This window comes from Dipodomys merriami, unplaced genomic scaffold, assembly GCF_024711535.1.
Source record: "Dipodomys merriami isolate MVZ:Mamm:240054 unplaced genomic scaffold, mDipMer1.0.p SCAF_59, whole genome shotgun sequence".
NCBI lineage: Eukaryota > Metazoa > Chordata > Mammalia > Rodentia > Heteromyidae > Dipodomys > Dipodomys merriami.
In genome coordinates, this window is record NW_027206168.1 from 6,699,186 (window position 1) to 6,718,928 (window position 19,743).

A 19,743-nucleotide genomic window follows, 5' to 3' on the forward strand; every position below is an offset into this window, starting at 1 on the left:
TGCCACTTCCCGCTTTTTCTGGAAGCTTTTTTCTGCTTATGTGTTGCTGAGGAATTGAACCCAGGGCCTCATCCATGAGGAAGCAAGCACTCTACCACTGAGCCACCTTCCCAGCCCCATGCTGTGTTGTTATTTTGTTGACTATGGGGCTTGGACTCTGGGCCTGGGTGCTGTCCCTGAGCATTTTTGCTCAAGGGTAGCTTTGAGCTTTAGCTCCACTTCCAGTTTTCTGGAGGTTAATTGGAGACAGCTTGGGTGCGTGGTTTGTAATCCTAGCTACTCAGAAGGCTGAGAGCTCAGGGATAGCGCCCCCAGACCCAGAGTTCAATCCCCCACGATCAAAAAAACAGAGTCTCACATATTTTCTTCCCAGACTAGCTTTTAACTCCAATCCTCAGATCTCAGTGTCCTGAGTAGCTAGGCTTTAGCCACCAATGCTTGCCATTTTTTCTTTTTTGAAAAAAAAAATCCCTTTTCTGGGACATTTTCTTTGCATTATCTTAAGCTAGGTGGTCTTGCTGAGATGTTAAGTTTACCTTGACACTGGCATTTCACAGATACTTAAATTTTGATAAATGACTAGGTTATACAATTTTCTTAAAAATAATTCGTGTGTGTGTGTGCATGCGTGTGCATGTGTGCACGTGTGTGTGTGTGTGTGTGTGTGTGTGTGCGCGCGCGCGCCCACATTCTAGGGCTTGGACTCTGGGTTTGGGCACTGGCCTTGAGCTTTTTTGCTCACAGTTAGTGCTCTTCTGCTTAAATCACAGCTCCACTTTATTTTCTGATGGTTAATTAGAAATAAGTCTCAGGGCTGGGAAGGTGGCTCAGTGGTAGAGCATGCATGAGGCCTTGGGTGCAATTCCTCACTTACCACATAAGCAGAAAAAGCCAGAAGTGGTGCCTGTGGCTCAAGTGGTAGAGTGCTAGCGTTAAGCTGAAGATCTGAGGGATAGCACCCAGGCCCAGAGTTCAGGCCTCACAACCAGGAACAACAACAACAAAAGAAATGAGTCTCAGACTTTACTATGCAGGCTGGCTGTTTACTATGATCCTCAAATCTCAGCATCCTGGGCAGCTAGGATTACTGGTGTTCACAATTGTCTTTTTAGGAGACAAAAATCTTTAAGCAATCAGTGAACAAACAACAACAATCAGTGCCAGGCACTGGTGCTTAATGTTTCTGGGCAGTATGTGTGTGATTTGGGGGGTGTATGCTGGGACCTCAGTGGGTCTCAAGGTCAAGAAATACAAAGCTTTTTTTTTTTTTCTAGTCTTGGGGCTTGAACTCAGGGCCTGGGCAGTGTCCCTGAGCTGCTTTTGCTCAAAGCTAGCACTCTACTACTTGAGTCACAACACTACTTTTGCCTTTTTATATTTATGTGGTACTGAGGAATCGAACCCAGGGCTTCATGCATGATAGGGAAGAGTAAGGTATATTGAATAGATAGGTTTCATTAGGTAACCAATGAAGAGAACACCACACAGTGTTCAGGCAGGAAAAGTTTATTTACTGAACTGGTGCTCCCACTGTGCATGGTAGAGAAGCATGGCTGGGAAAGGGCCACCCACTCCCAGGCCTGGACTTATCTAGGCCAGGGACAGGAAGAGGTGTGGCCACACTGGATCTGGATGTAACCTCAGGGCCTGGGACCTTCCTATGGTCAGATGGGAGGCATGACCTAGGGCTGCCCAGGATGTGACCTAGCAGGAGAGGGAGGTGACTGTTCCAGGTGTGCCAGTTACCTAAGTAACACAGATACTTAGCCAAGAAGTAGAGAGGTGTCTGTACCAGCACAGGATCTGCGTGGCCCTGGGCAAACCTTACAGCAAGCACTCTACCACTAAGCCACATTCCCAGCCCTGAGCTGTGTTTTAAGATACTTTTTCCAGCTCTACCCTAGGTCTACTGAATCTGGGATTTCTCTCAGTTCAAGCAGCCTAAGTGATTCTTGTGAAATAATGTCACACTTCTCTGTTTTCTGCTTCTAAGATTTACTGAGACTTGGACTAAAAGAGGCTACACAGCCCCTAGCACTGAAAATAAGTAATGAGTGGATGGATGGTTAGTAGGTCAAAAGATCCCTTTCCATCATTAAAATTTGTAATACAGAAAACCTTCATACTTGAGGGCTGGGAAGGTGGCTCAGTGGTAGAGCGCTTGCCTTGCATGCCTGAGGCCCTGGGTTTGATTCCTCAGCACCACATAAGCAAAAAAACCCCAAACAAACCAGAAATGGCGCTGTGGCTCAAGTGGTAGAGCGCTAGCTAGCCTTGAGCTGAAGAGCTGAGGGACAGCGCCCAGGCCCAGAGTTCAGGCCCCATTACCGGACCCAAAAAAAAAAAAAAACCATGCTTCTAGACCCTTCTGGAGGCTGAATGGGAGTTTGTAAGGGTGTGGCTGGTGTGGCTCCAGCAAGCCAGACAGGATAGCTCTCACTTGTAATCCCAAGAGGCACCCTAGAGGCAGAGGTAGGAGGATTAAAATCTGCAGCCAGATTTAGCAAAGGGAAGAGACCTGTCTAAAAAAGAAAAGAAAAGAAAAGAAAACCTTCATACTTGAATACTAGAAGTTATTTATGTTTCCTCATAATTTATCACAGTCTTTAAAAATTGTTTTATAAGTATATAGAAATTTAAAATTCAAATACTGTAAGGCTTAAAACAAAAAGTAAGTTGTGCTCTCCCTCTTCCTGCCTCAGCTCTGTTCCCAGACTATTTTCCATTATCAGTCTTCTTTGTTGTTGTTGTTGGTCATGGGGCTTGAACTCTGGGCCTGGGCCTGGCACTGTCCCTGAGCTCTTAAGCTCAAGGTGAGCACTATACCCCTTTAGCCCCAGCACCACTTCCGGTTTTCTGTTGGTTAATTGGAGATAAGAGTTTCAGGCACTCCTGCCTGTCGAGGCTGACTTTGAACCACAATCCTCAGTCTCCTGAGTATCTAGGATTACAGGCGTGAGCTACCATCGCCCAGCTCCATCTCAATTTTGTGCTTGTTTCTTTTCAGTACCTCTCAGTAATCAATCTTATACTACCTTCTAGGTTGATCAATTATAGACATTATCTGACTCGTAGTGGACTACGAGTTGCCCCTTTAAGAGATTCTTTTAAAGGGCAGCCTAGCTTGTACCTTTTTCAGGTGGATTAACAGTGAGTTTTTGTTGTTGTTATTTAGTTTTTGCATTGCTGAGGATCTAATTCTGGGTATTGTATATGTTTGGCATATACATTATCACTGAGAGCTACACTCCTCATCCAACAATGATGATTTCTAGATTATATTGGGCTTTTAGGCCTTTTGGTTTGGGAGTTGACAATTTTGACTGGATATATTGTAATGTTTAAGGTGATTCATTCATGATTTAGCAGTACTTTCCATTCTTTGTATTGTTGTTTATCACCTCATAGTTCTGCTAATGCCTGGTTGATATTTCGTGACTATCTGATCAACCTTAGTACCTAAGTCATTAAACATTTGAATCTCATTCTTTTTTGTGTGCCAGTACTAGGGTTTGAACTCAGGGCCTGGGAACTGTCCCTGAGCTTCTTTTGCTCAAAGCTAACACTCTGCCATTTGAACCACAGCTCTACTTCTGATACCCAGATCTGTTTTCTGAGTACCTAGGATGAGTCATCAGCACCTGGCTCCTATTCTACTTGTTATTATTGTTGTTGTTGTTATTATTAATACTATTAATGCCAGACCTGAGGCTTGAATTCAGGGCCTGGGCACTGTCCCTGAGCTTCTTTTGCTCAAGGCTAGGACTCTACCACTTGAGCCACAGCTCCACTTTGGCTTTTTCTGTTTATGTGGTACTGAGGAGTCAAACCCAGGGCTTCATGCATGCTAGGCAAGCACTCTACCACTAAGTCACATTCCCAGCCCTTTTGTTATAATTAAGGTGATAAACAGTGGCATTCTACTCTTATTTATTTATTTTATGCTTGGGCTTGATCTCACAGCCTGGGCACTATCCCTTAGCTTTTTCCACTCAAAGCTGGAATTCTACCACTTGAGCCCACAGCTCCACTTTCAGCTTTTTGGTGGCTAATTGTAGATAACAGTCTTGGATTTATCTCCCAGGGTGGCTTTGAACTGGGATCCTCAGATCTCAGCCTCCTGAGTAGCTAGGATTGTAAGTGGGAACTATTGGGGCCAGGCTCCTATTCCACTTTTTTGCCAGTCTTCGGGCTTGAACCCCAACTGGGCACTGTCCTTGAGCCTTTGTGCTCAAGGCTAGCACTCTACCACTTGAGCCACAGTGCCATTGCTGGCTTTTTCTGTGTAGTTTATTGGAGATAGGAGTCTCATGGTCTTTTCTGCCCAGGCTGGCTTTGATCTCAGCCTCCTAAGTAGGTAGGATTACAGGTGTGAGCTACTTGTGCCCAACCTTCTCTACTTTTAATGATTCAGAAACTGTTATAGAAACTGTTACAGTACTTTCCCTATCAAGTAATTATATAACTAATTATGTAATTAGGAAGAATAGAGGAATTGATACCAATTTTGAGTGCATGCGCCTGTCATTGAAGTTGACATTTCATTTAGAAGTAATTAAAAAATTTAACTCAGGACCTGGGTACTGTCCTTGAGCGTTTTTTGCTCAAGGCTTGTGCTCTCCGACCTGAGTCATAGTTTTACTTCCTGCTTCTTGGTGGTTAGTTGGAGATAAGACACCCATGGACTTCTCAGGTTGGCTTTGAACCACAATTCTCATATCTCAGCTTTCTGAATAGCTAGGACTATGGCTGTGAGCCATTGGCACCTAGCCTTTTATATTGAAGCTTAACATACATACAGAACATTATAAATTCTAAGTGTAGCAGTCAGTAGCCTATCAAAATGAAATGTGAGTAATCACCACTAAGTAAAATGAGACAGAGAAGGTTACCAGTACCTCAGAAAACTCCTGAAGGATCCCAGTTTGGTAAGGCTCCTGCCCTTCCTCCGTAGATCACTTCCAAAGTGATTCTTTTTTTTTTTTTTTTTGTTAGTCATGGGGCCTGAATCTAGGCCTGGATGCTGTCCCTCAGCTCTTCACCTCAAGGCTAGCGCTCTGCCGCTTGAGCCACAACACCACTTCCAGCTTTTTCTGCTTATGTGGTGCTGAGGAGTCGAAGCCAGGGCCTCACGCATGCAAGGCAAGCGCTCTACCACTGAGCCACCTTCCCAGCCCCCCAAAATAATTTTTGTAGATGATTTTTGAAAGGAATCTGTTACTCTTTTATTTATTTATTTATTTATTTATTTATTTATTTATTTATTTATTTATTGGGTCCAGTCATGGGGCCTGAACTCTGGGCCTGGGCGCTGTCCCTCAGCTCTTCAGCTCAAGGCTAGCGCTCTACTACTTGAGCCACAGCGCCACTTCTGGCTTTTTTCTTTTTGCTTATGTGGGGCTGAGGAATCGAACCCAGGGCCTCGAGCATGCAAGGCAAGCACTCTACCACTGAGCTACCTTCCCAACCTCTTTTTTTTTTTTATTGTAAAGATGCTATACAGAAGGTTACAGTTACATGAGTGAGGTAATGAGTACACTTTCTCTTGAACATTGTTACCCTCTCCATTGTTTTCCCCCTACCATCCCTTTACTCCTACCTTCCCCGAGGTTTTTTTTTTTTTTAATTGTGATTAAGTGATTACATAATTTCCCAAATTTCGCAGTATTGTGGAATAATGATGCTCATTTAAAGTCACAAGTTCATTCTAACTTTCCTGGAGCAAATTGTCTATCACAGTCTATAACATATAACGGTGTTCACATGTTATACACCATGCATGTGATCAGCAGCATGGGGATATTTAGTAGTGGTTCGACCAGATGAGTGGGAGTTCTTTGTTTCTTCAGTCCTGTTAGTTTTGTCGTATCACCTAACATTTTGGATTTAGCATCCACTTATCAGGGAGACCATGTACCGTTTGTCTCTTCGCTCTTGGCTTACCTCGCTCAACATGATTCCTTCTAGCTCCATCCATTTCCCTGCAAATGCCATTATTTTGTCATTTCTAATGGCTGCATAATACTCCATTGTGTATAGATACCACAATTTTTGGATCCATTCATTTGTGGTGGGGCATCTGGGTTGTTTCCATATCCTAGCTATTGTGAATAGTGCTGCAATAAACATGGAGGTGCATGTGTCCTTGTATATTGGTTCCTGTTTTTCAGGGTAGATGCCTAGAAGTGGTATGACTGGGTCATAAGAGAGGTCAATCTTTAGCTTTCTAAGGACCCTCCAGACTGCTTTCCAAAGTGGTTGTATAAGTGTACATTCCCACCAGCAGTGTAATAGGGTTCCTCTTTCTCCACATCCCCTCCAGCATTTGTCGTTGGCTGATTTGTGGATGTGGGACATTCTGACTGGGGTAAGGTGGTATCTCAGGGTTGTCTTTATTTGCATTTCCTTCACCACCAGGGATGACGAATATTTCCTCATGTGTTTCTTTGCCATTTTTATTTCTTCATTTGAGAAGTCCCTCTTTAGTTCCCTTGCCCATTTAGTAATTGGTTTGTTAGGTTTGGGAGGGATTAGTTTCTTGAGTTCCCTGTATATACAGGATGTTAACCCCTTGTCTGATATATTGCTGGTAAATATTTTTTCCCAATTAGTTGGTTGTCTTTCTAGCTTGGTTGTGATAGATTTAGCTGTGCAGAAGCTTTTTATTTTAAGGTAGTCCCATTTGTCGAGTCTCTCTCCAATTTGTTGTGACCCTGGGACTCTGTTCAGGAAGTTCCTTCCTGTGCCTATTAGTTCAAGTGTTTCTCCTACTCTGTCCTGCAGTAGTTTCAGAGATTCAGGTTTAATGTTAAGGTCTTTAATCCATTTTGAGTTGATGTTGGTGCATGGTGATAGGCTGGGGTCCACTTTTAGTTTTCTGCATGTGGCTGCCCAGTTTTCCCAGCACCAGCGGTTGAAGAGGCTGTGTTTCTTCCATTGTATGTCTTTGGCTCCTTTGTCGAATATCAGCTGGCTGTAGGCCTGTGGATTTATTTCTGGATCTTCTATTCTGTTCCATTGGTCTTCGGGTCTGTTTTTGTGCCAGTACCATGCTGTCTTTGTTATTATAGCTCTGTAGTAGAGTTTGAAGTTCGGCATGGATAGCCCTCCCATATTGTCTTTATCCCCTAGAATTGTTTTGGCTATTCTAGGTCTTTTGTTGTTCCATATGAATTTTTGGACTGTTTTCTGTATTTCAGTGATGTATGTCATTGGGATTGTAATAGGAATTGCGTTGAATTTGTATATTAGTTTTGGAAGTATTACCATCTTTACTATATTAAGTCGGCCTATCCAGGAGCATGGGAGGTCTTTCCATTTCCTAGTGTCTTCTGCAATTTCTTTCTTTAACTTTTTATAGTTTTCATTAAATAGTTCTTTTACATCTTTGGTTAGGTTAATTCCTAAATATTTTATTTTTCGGGAGGTTATTGTGAATGGGGTTGCTCCCTTTATTTCCCTCTCTTCTTGTACATTGTCAGTGTACAGGAAGGCAACTGATTTTTGTGGGTTTATTTTGTATCCTGCTATTTTGCCGAAGTGATTTATGATTTCTAAGAGTTTGGGGATGGAGTTTTTGGGATCGTGAAGGTATAGTATCATGTCGTCTGCAAAAAGGGATAGTTTAACTTCTTCTTTCCCTATGCGGATCCCTTTAATGTCTTTTTCTTGCCTTATTGCCCTGGCTAAGGGTTCCAGGACTATATTGAAGAGGAGTGGAGACAGTGGGCATCCTTGCCTTGTTCCTGATTTTAGGAGAATTGGTTGTAGCTTTTCCCCATTAAATATAATATTGGCTATTGGTCTGTCATAAATGGCTTTTATTGTTTTTAGAAATGTTCCTTCTATTCCTATTTTCTCCAGAACTTTTAGCATGAATGAATGTTGAATTTTATCAAAGGCCTTTTCTGCATCTGTGGCGATAATCATGTGATTCCTGACCTTGGCTCTGTTGATGTGTTGGATTACATTTATTGACTTACGTATGTTAAACCATCCCTGAGTCTCTGGGATGAAGCCTACCTGGTCATAGTGTATAATTTTTTTATGTTTTTCTGGATTCTGTTAGCTAGAATCTTGTTAAGGATCTTTGCATCTGTGTTCATCAAGGAAATTGGCCTGTAATTCTCCTTTTTGGTTGGGTCTTTGCCTGGTTTGGGGATGAGTGTGATATTGGCTTCGTAGAATGAGTTTGGGATAGCTCCCTCCTTCTCTGTTTCTCTGAAGAGCTTGAGGAGTATGGGTATTAGTTCTTGTTTAAAGGTCTTATAGAATTCTGCTGTGAATCCATCTGGTCCTGGGCTTTTTTTTGTTGGAAGACTTTTGATAGCTTCCTGTATCTCGCTATAGGATATTGGCTTATTTAATTGGTTAACTTCTTCTTTGCTCAGTTTGGGCAACTTGTATTTCTCTAAAAAAGCATCCATTTTTTTCTGCCAGATTTTCTTCTTTTAGAGAGTATAACTTTTGAAAGTAGTCTGTTAGAATTGTTTGGATATCTTGGGCACGTGTTGTGATTTTTCCCGTGGCATCCCTAATCCTGTTAATATGGGTTTCCTCTCTTCTTTTTTTAATTAATCTTGCCAACGGGCCATCAATTTTGTTTATTTTTTCAAAGAACCAGCTTTTTGTTTGTTTTTTTTTTGGTTATAGTTTTCTGATTTTCTAATTGGTTAATCTCTGCTCTTAATTTGGTTATCTGGCTTCATCTAGTAACTTTAGGTTCCATTTTTCTTGTTTTTCTAGCTGTTTTAATTGCAACATGAGATTATTTACTTGGTCTGTCTCCATTCTCTTGATGTGGGCACTGAGGGCAATAAATTTGCCCCTCAGGACTGCTTTTGCTGTGTCCCACAAGTTTCTTTGTGAGGTGTTTTCATTTTCATTGAGTTGTAGGAAATGCTTTATTTCTTCTCTGATCTCTTCCGTTACCCAGGTATTGCTAAGGAGTGTGCTGCTCAATTTCCATGTATTGGAGAAATTTCTGCGGTATGCTTTGTTATTGAGAGCTAGCTTGATTCCACTGTGGTCAGATAGGATACAGGGGATTATGTCGATCCCTTTGTATTTGCTTAAGTTCCTTGCATGAACTATGATATGGTCTATTTTGGAGAAAGTTCCATGAGCTGCTGAGAAGAATGTGTACCATGTTGTTTTAGGGTGAAATACTCGGTAGATGTCAGTTAATTCCGCTTGAAGTATGGCCTCACTTAATTTGGTAGCTTCTTTGCCAATCCTCTGGTTGGTAGACCTGTCCTTTGGTGAGTGTGGTGTGTTAAAGTCTCCTAGTATTATTGTATTGGGATCTATTTTATTCTGTAAGTTTGAGAGCGTTTGTTTAACATATCTGGGTGCACCAATATTTAGGGCATATAAGTTGATGATGGTAATATCCTCCTCTTGATTGTTCCCTGTATTAATATGTAGTGTCCGTCCTTGTCTTTCTGTACTGATTTTAATGAAAAGTTTATTTTGTCATATATCAGGATAGCTACACCTGCTTTCTTACTGGGGTCATTTGATTGGTAGATCCTTTTCCAACCCTTCACTCTGAGTTTATTTGTATGTTTGACTGAGAGGTGGGTCTCTTGAAGGCAACAGATGGATGGGTCTTATTTTCTGATCAATTCCTCAGTTCATTTTCTTTTAATTGGCGAATTCAGCCCATTTATATTAAGAGAAAGTATAGAGAGATGCATTGTTGTTCCTGCCATTCTGTTTTCCTAAGTTTTTCTTCTTTCCTTTCCTCCTGTGCTTGCTCAGTTAGACTTTGAGTAATGCCTGTCTGGGGCAGGTCCCAGTTTCTGGTTGCTTTCTTCAGGTTGTGTCCCCCCTCTTAGAATTCTTTGTAATGCTGGCTTAATGTTTATGTATTCATTTAGTTTTTCTTTGCTATTAAAATTTTTCAGTTCTCCATTGAATGTGAATGCTAGCTTTGTCGGGTATATCAGTTTGGGTTGGCAGTTATTGGCTTTCAGGGCTCGTATGGTGCTTTCCCAAGGCTTTTCTTGCATTCATTGTTTGTGTGGAGAGATCTGCAGTGATTCTAATTTTTTTCCCGTTGTAGTATAGCTCCTTCTTCATTTTTGCTGCATGCAGGATTGTTTCCTTATTATTCAGATCTATCAGTTTTACTATAATGTGTCTAGAAGTGTTTCTCCTGGGATCTTGCTTGTTGGGTGTTCTATATGCTTCTGTTATGTAGGTAAGGTGGTCCTTTTTGAGGTGGGGAAAATTTTCACTGATTATCTTGTTGAATAGGTGTTGCGTTCCCTTGCTCTGGAATTCCTCATCTTCGTCCACTCCGATTATATGAAGGTTAAATTTCTTGGCATTATCTGCTTGCTCTTGAATTTCCCTTTGGTTTAATTTGAGTGATTTTTCCATATCTGTCACTTTTTGGTCCAGTTGGTGTATTCTGTCTTCTGTATCTGACACTCTACCTTCCATTTCATTCACTCTGTTGACCGTGGCTTCTATTGTGGTTTGCATGGAGGAAATGGATCCCTTTATGGATTCAATGTTGGTTCTCATAGTACTGATCTCAGTATGCATTACCTCTAATTTGGCGTTTATCTCACTTCTTACTGAGGTCTGTGCAGCTTCTATTTTTGAATGCATCTCTTGTTTGATATCCTGTATCTCTTTTGATAGTTCATCCTTGTGCTCTTTCAATTTCTGATCAATTTCTCGCTTTATTTCTTGAGTCATTGCCTCCAGCAACCCTTGGATGTAGCTTTTGTCTTCCATTCCTGCTTTGCTCCCACTAGGGCTCTCCCCTGCGTGGCTGCTGGCTATCGAGGTTAGCTTGCTGTCCTGGGTGGTGGTAAACCTTGTAATTTTTCTCTGTGATTTTCGCATGGGGGTTCAGGAGACTGCTCTGCAATTTTGTTTTGGTGTGTCTGTCTTTGCTTGGTTTCTGATCCTGTATTGGTAGTGAGAGTCTGTGCCTGATCTGATTTCTGTTGGGAGCCTATTTCCAGCTGCTGTTCTGACCTACTTAGGACTCTCGGCTCTCTGCTGTAGATTGCTGGCAATTCCCGCCTTTGGAAGGGTTGAGCAGCCTAGACTGCTTGTCTAGGCTCCTACGGGTGCTCTTGGGAAGATCAGATGTTCTGGATGCACTCTCCCAGATACTGGAGTCTGCTATGGGCTCCTGATGTGTTTTTGTTTGTTTGTTTGTTTTGGGCTGGTTGTGGGCTTGAACTCTAGGTTTGGGTGCTGTCCCTCGCTCTTCAGCTCAAGGCTGGCACCCTACCATTTGAGCCACTTCTGACCCTTTTTGCTTTTGTGATGCTGAGGAATCAGATCCAGGGCCTCATACATCCAAGACTATCACTCTACTGCTGAGCCGCCTTATCAGCCTGAGCTCCTGCCTACTATCAGGTGCTGGTAGCCTGTGTTGCCCAGTTCCCAGCCTAGAGTATATGGGTGGAGTTTTGGTGGGGTTTGGGCTTCTCTTGTCCTGAGCCTCCAGGTCTTTTGTTGTCACAGGCGTGCTTCACAGGGGGTTCAGTTTCCTGTTTTTCTCCCCTCTGTTGAGGCGTAGGCTCAGATTTTGACTTCAGTTGGGAGGAGTTGGTTGTGTTGTTCAGGCACCGGATCCCCAGGCCTGGTTCTGGCCCCCGCCTGGAGCGCGCTCGTTAGGCCTGTGCTGCTGTGTATACCACCTAGGTCATGCAGCCTGGGGTACACAGTTCAAATTTCTTCTACTGTTGGTAGTCTTGACCCGGGGCGCTTTTCCTGGCTTGGGCATTTAAGCTCCCTTCCAGGGGTGCTCTTGCTCTAGCCTGGCCAGCTAAGTGTGCTCCACGGGCTGGTGGAGCTCTCGAACAGTTCCCAGTTTTAGTGGGTCTGTGGTCTGGGTGTTGGGGTAGGCAATCTGGGTCAGGGTCTGGGGATTCCCTCCTGCTCTGGTCTACCTTGAGGGATACACTGTCCCCTGTGGGGTACTCACCCTGGAGCTAGTTGTTTCTGTGTTGTATGTAGGTCGTCAGTTGCTGTTGCAATCCGAGTTCAGTTGGGGTGGTTGCGGGCTGGGCTGGGCGATGGTGGCTCTGTGTGATTCTTTTCTGTCTCTGCCTCTATGGAAGCTGTCAGGTCCACAGTGTCCACGCTCAGGCGGCTTCTGCGCGGCTGATCTGCAGGCAGCCCCCTGTGTCTCTGGAATGCCAGGTTGTAGAGATCTGGTGGGTCTGACGCCGGTGCCTCAGGCGGCTTCTGCGCAGATGATCTGCAGGCAGCCCCCTGTGCCTCTGGGACCCGGGTGGCCCCTGCTGGGTCGTTGTGACCACGATCGGGCGGGTCTGGTGCCTCAGGCGGCTTCTTGGAATCTGTTACTCTTAACTGTATGTCCTTCTCCATTTCCTAGTGACACATCTAAAAATTCTTTTTTGTTGTTGTTGTTGTTTTGTCAGTCATGGGGCCTGAACTCTGGGCCTGGGTGATGTCCCTCAGATCTTCAGCTCAAGGCTAGTACTCTACCACTTGAGCCACAGCACCACTTCTGGCTTTTTCTGCTTATGTGGTGCTGAGGAATGGAACCCAGAGCCTCATGCATGCAAAGTTGAGCACTCTACCACTGAGCCACCTTCCCAGCCCTAAAAGTTCTGTTTAAGAGCTTAATCACTGCTAAGTGCGGTGGTTCACATCTGTAATCACAGCTACTCAGGAGGCAAATATCAGAAAGATGACATTTATTGACAGTTTGTACAAAGTTAGTAAGATCACATCTCTGGTCCTAGACCACAGGTATAGGTAGGAGGATCACAGTCCAGACAAGTCCTTGGCAAAAAGAAAAAGAAGTCCAATTGTTTCCATTCTGTCTCTCTAGGAAAGATAGTGAAGAGTATAAATACGGTATTCACATGAATGCGCTTCTGTGTTCACTGTGAAGAACTCTTCAGATCCAGTGATGTCTAAATTTCTCACACTAGAATAAAAAACACTGAGCTGAGTCCACGTGGGGATTTGGTATAATTTCAAGTTCAACTTGCCAAGATTTGGTTAGAAAATATTATAGGATCATTGTAAGTATTGATTTGCTCTACCATCAATGTGTGTGTGTCTGTGTGTCTGTGTATGTATGTGCGCTTGTGTGTGTGAGAGAGAGAAAGAGAGGGAGAGAAAAAAACAATGAAATAAAAATAAAAAGAGAGAGAGGGAAGGAGAGAGTCAATTGTGGGGTTCTTAAACTTAGGGCCTAGGTGCTGTCCGTGAGCTTTTTTTTCTCTGTACCACTTTGAGCCACAGCTCCACTTCTGGGTTTTGAGTGGTTAATTGGAAATAAGAGTCTCAGAGATTTTTCTTCCCAGTCTCACTTTGAACTGCAGTCCTCAGATCTCAGCCTCCTGAGTAGCCAGGATTACAAGCGTGAGCCACCAAGGCCTGGACTCTAACCAACAATTTTATGTATTTATTTTTATTTATTTATTTTTGGGGGATGAGCCCTGGGACTTTACTGACTGGAGTTTTACTGTGACAGCAGGAAGGCCTCCCAGAGTAGTGCAGCCAGCTGGGCCCACAGTGGCAGGCTGGCGTTGTCTTCATCAAGCCTCGCACTCGTTGTTCTTGGAGAGTGAGGTGGCCCCCATGTTCATGGGGTTCTTGATGCCCTGGCCCTCCACCCAGCCCATCTTGAGCAGCATCTGATAGCCGATGTCTGTGCAGTTGGCGTGAATGCTTTGTTCTCTGATCAGGCTCGCTCATGTCTCCATGGGCTTCTCCAGCTCATCCAGAGGCAGGAAGGCCCTGACGAAGGCTTGCCCAGTTCATCTTGGCCAGCTGCAAGGCCCATCAAAGGTCTTACTCATCTACATGCACCGCAGCTTTTGCTCTCAGGTACCCAGCTTGCTGTCCCCCTCCTTGTCGCTGTCATGGCCCTGCTGCTGCAGCAGCACCACGTCTGGTTTTCCAGTGGTTCATTGGAGATAAAGAGTCTTATGGACTTTCTTGCTGAACTTTTGTTGGACTGTGATGATTATCTGATCATCGGGTACCTGTAGCTAGGTAATAGTGGTAGAGAAAAGCTGTGCACTTAAGGAGAACAAAAGGAAGGTGAGGAGAGAGAGGGACATACAGGGACAAAATAGAAATTACTCTTTACCTTTTAAGGGCATACACACCTCTAGTAATCTGCTGCCTCCACTAGGTTCTACCTGCTAAGATGTCCCTTTCTGTTACCTCCCAGTAGCTTCACAAGCTGAGGAATAAGCCTTCAACATGAACTTTTTGGGGATACTTCCAACACAGACTATGTTACAGTTGTTAGAGTTGTTGGCAGTAGCTCTGTGCTATGGGGACATTACTGAGAAGGAAGCAGGTTGGACGGGAGATGGACTTAAAAGCACTATAGGATTTGGAGGATCTGGTAGGGAGAGAGCTCAGAGATGAAAACAGTAACCTTGTGGTTCATAGTGAGAGATACTGATTTATAGAGGTACCATTTGGGCAGCTGCTTGACTTCCCAAACCTCTGCCCCACAAATACTCCAGAGTCAGGGAAAGATATGTCATGACTGTTTACTTCCTCAGAGAAACTAAATTAAAATGTATGTATTGACAGACTATCAAAGCTCTGTTTTTTACTTTTTACACTCTTAAGGTAAAGTTGTAGCTTTGTATTTGATTGTTTTGGTTATTATAAATTATAATAAAAGTAATTTACTCTGGGAATGATGGCACAGCCCTCTACTACTAAGCCACATTCCCAGCCTGAGAACCACTGCATTTGATTGATTAAATCCAACACGGGAGTTGAGCATGAAGGCAGGTTTACTACTGAGAAGGTGTGAAAGGAGAGGGCTAGAAGTATGGCTCAACTACTGCATGTACCAAGTCCTGAGTTTGATCCCCAGTAATAAAGAGAAAGAAAACCAGAAACATTTAATTTGTATTCATTTTATCCAGTAATTAAAAGTTTTGAGAGCAAATGTATCTCATTTTGTTTACCATTGCCCAGTGACTGGCACCCAGTAGACACTGGTCAATGTTTTTTACAGTGTACTGGAATTTGAACTCAGGACTTTGGGGTTGCTAGGCAGGCACTCCTGCACTTGAGATGTCCAGGCCATTTTTGGTTTCGGTTACCTTTCAAATAGAGTCTCACATTTATGCCTGGGCCAGTCTGGACTGTGATTCTCCTATTTATACTTGTAGCTTGGATTACAGCATCAAACTATTTCCCAACTTTTTATTTATTGGTAAGATGATCTCATGAACTTTTTGTCCAGGCTGGCATCAAACCCTGATCCTTCCTATCTCTTGTCTCCTGAGTAGCTAGAATTACACATCTGAGCCACTGTGCTTGGCTTTTTTGTTTTGTTTTATTTTTTTGTTTTCATGACTGTCTTGCTAATTCTTTTTTTTTTGGGGGGGGGGTCCAGTCGTGGGGCCTGAACTCTGGGCCTGGGCACTGTCCCTCAGCTCTTCAGCTCAAGGCTAGCGCTCTACCACTTGAACCACAGTACCACTTCTGGCTTTTTTCTTTTTGTTTATGTGGTGCTGGGGAATCGAACCCAGGGCTTCATGCATGCAAGGCAAGCGCTCTACCACTGAGCTACCTTCCCAGCCCCCAGTCTTCCTAATTCTTGATCCTCTTCCCTTCAGCTTTCTCAGTAGTAAACCTGCCTTCATGCTCAGCTCCCGTGTTGGATTTAATCAATCAAATGCAGTGGTTCTTAGGCTGGGAATGTGGCTTAGTAGTAGAGTGCTTGCCTAGCATGCATGAAGCCCTGGGTTTGATTCCTTAGTACCACATAAACAGAAAAAGCCAGAAGTGGCACTGTGGCTCAAGTGGTAGAATGCTAGCCTTGAGCAAATGAAGCTCAGGGACAATGTCCACGCCCTGAGTTCAAGCCCCAGGACTGGCAAAAAAAAAAGAACCCAAAAAACCAAAAAAACAAGTACAGTAGTTCTCGTGTTCGTGTGTTCGTGTGTTCGTGTGTGTGTGTGTGTGTGTGTGTGTTGGTCCTGGGACTTGCACTCAAGGCCTGGGTGTTGTCCCTTAGGTTTTTTTCTCAAGATTTTTTTGTTTGTTTGTTTGGCCTAGGCACTATCCCTGAGCTTCTTTTGCTCAAGGCTAGCACTCTACCACTTGAGCCACAGCTCTACTTCTGGCTTTTTCTTTTTTTTGGGGGGGGGGGGAGTCTGGTCGTGGGGCCTGAACTCTGGGCCTGGGCGCTGTCCCTCAGCTCTTCAGCTCAAGGCTAGCGCTCTACCACTTGAACCACAGCGCCACTTCCGGCTTTTTTCTTTTTGCTTATGTGGTGCTGAGGAATCGAACCCAGGGCCTCAGGCATGCAAGGCAAGCGCTCTATCACTGAGCCACCTTCCCAGCCCACTTCTGGCTTTTTCTATGTATGTAGTACTGAGGAATCAAACCCCAAGGCTTCATGCATGTGAGGCAAGTATTTTACCATTAAACCACATTCCCAGCTCTCTCAAGGTTTTTTTGCTCAAGATTAATGCTGTTTGTTACCAGTAAGCTACATCTTGAGCCACATCTTCACTTCCAGCTTTTTGGTGATTTATTATAGATAAGAGACTTATACTCATCTCTAGTTAACCACTCAAAAATAGGAAGTGGCACTGTGGCTCAAGTGGTGGAATGCTAGCTTTGAGCACAGAGGCTCTAGGACAGTGCCCAGACCCTGAGTTCAAGACCCACAACTGACAAAAAATAAAAAAGCCTCACGTACATTCCTGCCTATGTTGGCAGGAATCCTATTGAGGATCCTCAGATCCTCAATAGTTTGTATTACAGGTGTTAGTCACCAGCACCCAGCTCCAACTTTTTAATCTTTTCTAGCTCACCTGTGGAGTATGACTTGCTTCTGTCTGAACCATTAGGGACTGTCCTGATGGTGAGGGAAAGCAGGGGAGTGGTTAATAAGGTCATAGCCTTAGAATAGGAATGCCTGTGCTCATAAGCCAGCCCTTCTCTCAACAAGCTTGCCCGAGGTCTTGAGCAAGTTTGTAATCTCTCTCTTTATTTTTCCCCAAGGGTGCTGGGGATGGTAGTGGGGGAGGAGGTTGTGGTGCTGGTATTAGGACTTGAATTCAGGTCCTTGATACTGTCCTTGAGCTTTTTTGCTCTAGGCTAGTGCTCAACCACTTGAGCCACTGCTCTACTTTCAGCTTTTTTAGTGGTTAATTGAAGATAAGAGTATCATGGACTTTCCTGCCTGGGCTAGCTTTGAACTACCATCTTCAGAGCTCAGCCTCCTGAGTAGCTAAGATTACAGAGGTGAGCCATCAGCACTTGGCTTTCTAGTGCCCTTATCTTTAAAGTATAGCGGGTGATAGTGTATACAACATGTGGTTGTCATGAGATTACGTGAGAGAATTCATGTAAAGCTTTTAGAAAGCATTTAACGTGAAAGTTCTATAGCACTATTAGTGATTTGAAAAATACCAATGTGATTTTCTTGAGCTTTCTGGCCTTTTCATTAAAAGATTTGCATAGTAGATACTTACCACATCTTTTATGTGTGTTTCTGACTTTTTTTTTTTTTGGTCCGGTAGTGGGCCTGAACTCTGGGCCTGGGCACTGTCCTTCAGCTCTTCAGCTCAAGGCTAGTGCTCTACCACTTGAGCCACAGTGCCACTTCCGGCTTTTTTCTTTTTGCTTATGTGGTACTGGGGAATCGAACCCAGGCCCTCAGGCATGCAAGGCAAGCGCTCTACCACTGAGCCACCTTCCCAGCTCTGTTTCTGACTTTCTTAGACTGTTGACCAGCACCATAAACAAAGCCATTCTTTACCTGTATGAGTTACCAAGAATTAGTAGAATGGTTACGTAGCTATTCATTTTTTGTAGCTTTCCCATGTGGAGTGCTGTCTGCTTTCCACCTGCTTTATCCTTGCTTCTTTGTTTCCCTTACAGAAGAAGTGGCTAAGTTGGAGAAGCACTTGATGCTTCTTCGACAAGAGTATGTCAAGCTGCAGAAGAAACTGGCAGAGACAGAGAAGAGATGCAGTCTTTTGGCTGCACAAGCAAACAAAGAAAACAGCAGTGAGTCCTTCATCAGCCGTTTACTGACGATAGTGGCAAACCTCTATGAGCAGGAACAGTACAGGTGAGCTCCTGGGCACAAAGGGAAGTGAGACTTCAACCATGTCATAGCACATGACAGTTTCTCCATTCACTTTTTAAAAAAATTTAGCTTATATTAGTTATACAAGAGGGAATACATTGTTATCTTCCCACACATGTTACAATATGTTATAGTCAATCTTACTCTTCTCTACCATTCTCCTTTCTCCTTTTCCCTCTTCTCCAAATAACCCTTATTCATTTTCTCTTTTTTTTTTTTTTTGTCTGTCATGGGTCTTGAACTCTGGGCCTGGGTGCTGTCTCCCAGCTCTTCAGCTCAAGGCTAGTGCTCTACCACTTGAGACACAGTGCCAATTCTGGATTTCTGAGTGGTTTATTGGAGTTAAGAGCCTCACAGAGTTTCCTGCCTGGGCTAGCTCTGAACTGCAATCCTCAGATCTCAGCCTCCTGAATGGCTAGGATTACAGGCATGAACCACCGATGCTCAGCTTCATTTTTCCCTCTTCCCTTTCTGCTTCCCTTTCCTCTTCCCTTCCTTCCCTTCTCTTTCCTTTTCCCTTCCCTTCCCTCTTCCCTTTCCTTTCCTCTTCCCTTTGCTTTTCCCTTTCCCTTTCCCTTTCCCTTTCCCTTTCCCTTTCCTTTCCCCTTCCTTTTTTGGCTTGCTTGTCTTTCCTCCCCCTCCCCCTGTTCCCCCCTCCCTCTCCCCTCCTCCTCCCCCTCCCTCTCCTTGTCCTTGTCCCTTTCCTTCTCCTCTCTCCTCCCCTCCCTCCCCTCTGCCCCCTCCCCTTCCCTCCTCTACTCTTCTTGGTGGTACTAGGTATGAACTCAGGGCCATGTCCTTGCTCTGGTTCCTTACCATTTGAACTACATCTCCAGTTCTTCCTCATTCACTTTCTGGCCAAATTTATTTCTCTAATAAAAATTATTATTATTCCTGGAATGTAAACTCATTGAGGCAAGGATGTTATCAAGGCAACTTTATTTGAAGATGGGGGAGTTAGCTTACATGCTTAGGAATTCAGAGAGGAAATGGTCATGTTCTCTTGGAATCCTGGAATCACTGTGTGGTATAGCATAATGGTTGAGTGGATTTTGGAGCCACACAGTCTGTTAGCAGCCTAAGGGGTTGTTGGCTGTTACAGAACAAGTGATAGGTTCCTAATATGTAGCATGGGATTGCTACAGTGTTTACCTTAGGGTTGTTTTGAGGATTAAATAATAAATACATTTTAGGCAAATAAGTGTGTAAACACATTGTATTTGGATAATTATTCACCTTTTTTTTTTTTTTTTTTTTTGGGGTCCTGTCGTGGGCCTGAACTCTGGGCCTGGGCGCGGTCCCTCAGCTCTTCTCAAGGCTAGTGCTCTACCACTTGAGCCACAGCGCCACTTCCGGCTTTTTTTTTCCTGCTTATGTGGTGCTGAGGAATTGAACCCAGGGCCTCATGCATTTAAGGCAAGCGCTCTACCACCGAGCCACCTTCCCAGCCCTGTTCACTTTTTTAAAATTGAGTTTTGAAGTAGATGCTAAAGTCTACATTGAATTCAAGGTAAAGACAATGATATTATAAGTAAGGAGAGTAGCTGAGTAAGGGCTCAAAGATAGGAGGGACACAGAGGGCCTCATGCATACAAGGCAAGCGCTCTACCACTGAGCCACCTTTCCAGCCCCCGACAAACATTTTTAAA

The 19,743-nt window shown here is 43.9% G+C and overlaps 1 protein-coding gene across 3 annotated transcripts in view; it reads left to right on the forward strand.

Moving 5' to 3' along the window:
• Ankfy1 (ankyrin repeat and FYVE domain containing 1) overlaps positions 1–19,743 on the forward strand; it is a 123,917-nt gene that overhangs the window by 14,268 nt on the left and 89,906 nt on the right. For 2 of the 3 annotated variants that reach the window (XM_070001742.1, XM_070001743.1), the window contains exon 2: positions 17,884–18,076. In XM_070001742.1, the coding sequence (XP_069857843.1) occupies positions 17,884–18,076 (193 nt within the window). Of the gene's footprint in view, positions 1–17,224; positions 17,245–17,883; positions 18,077–19,743 lie in introns of those variants that run through there. The other variant, XM_070001744.1, reaches the window with a different exon arrangement.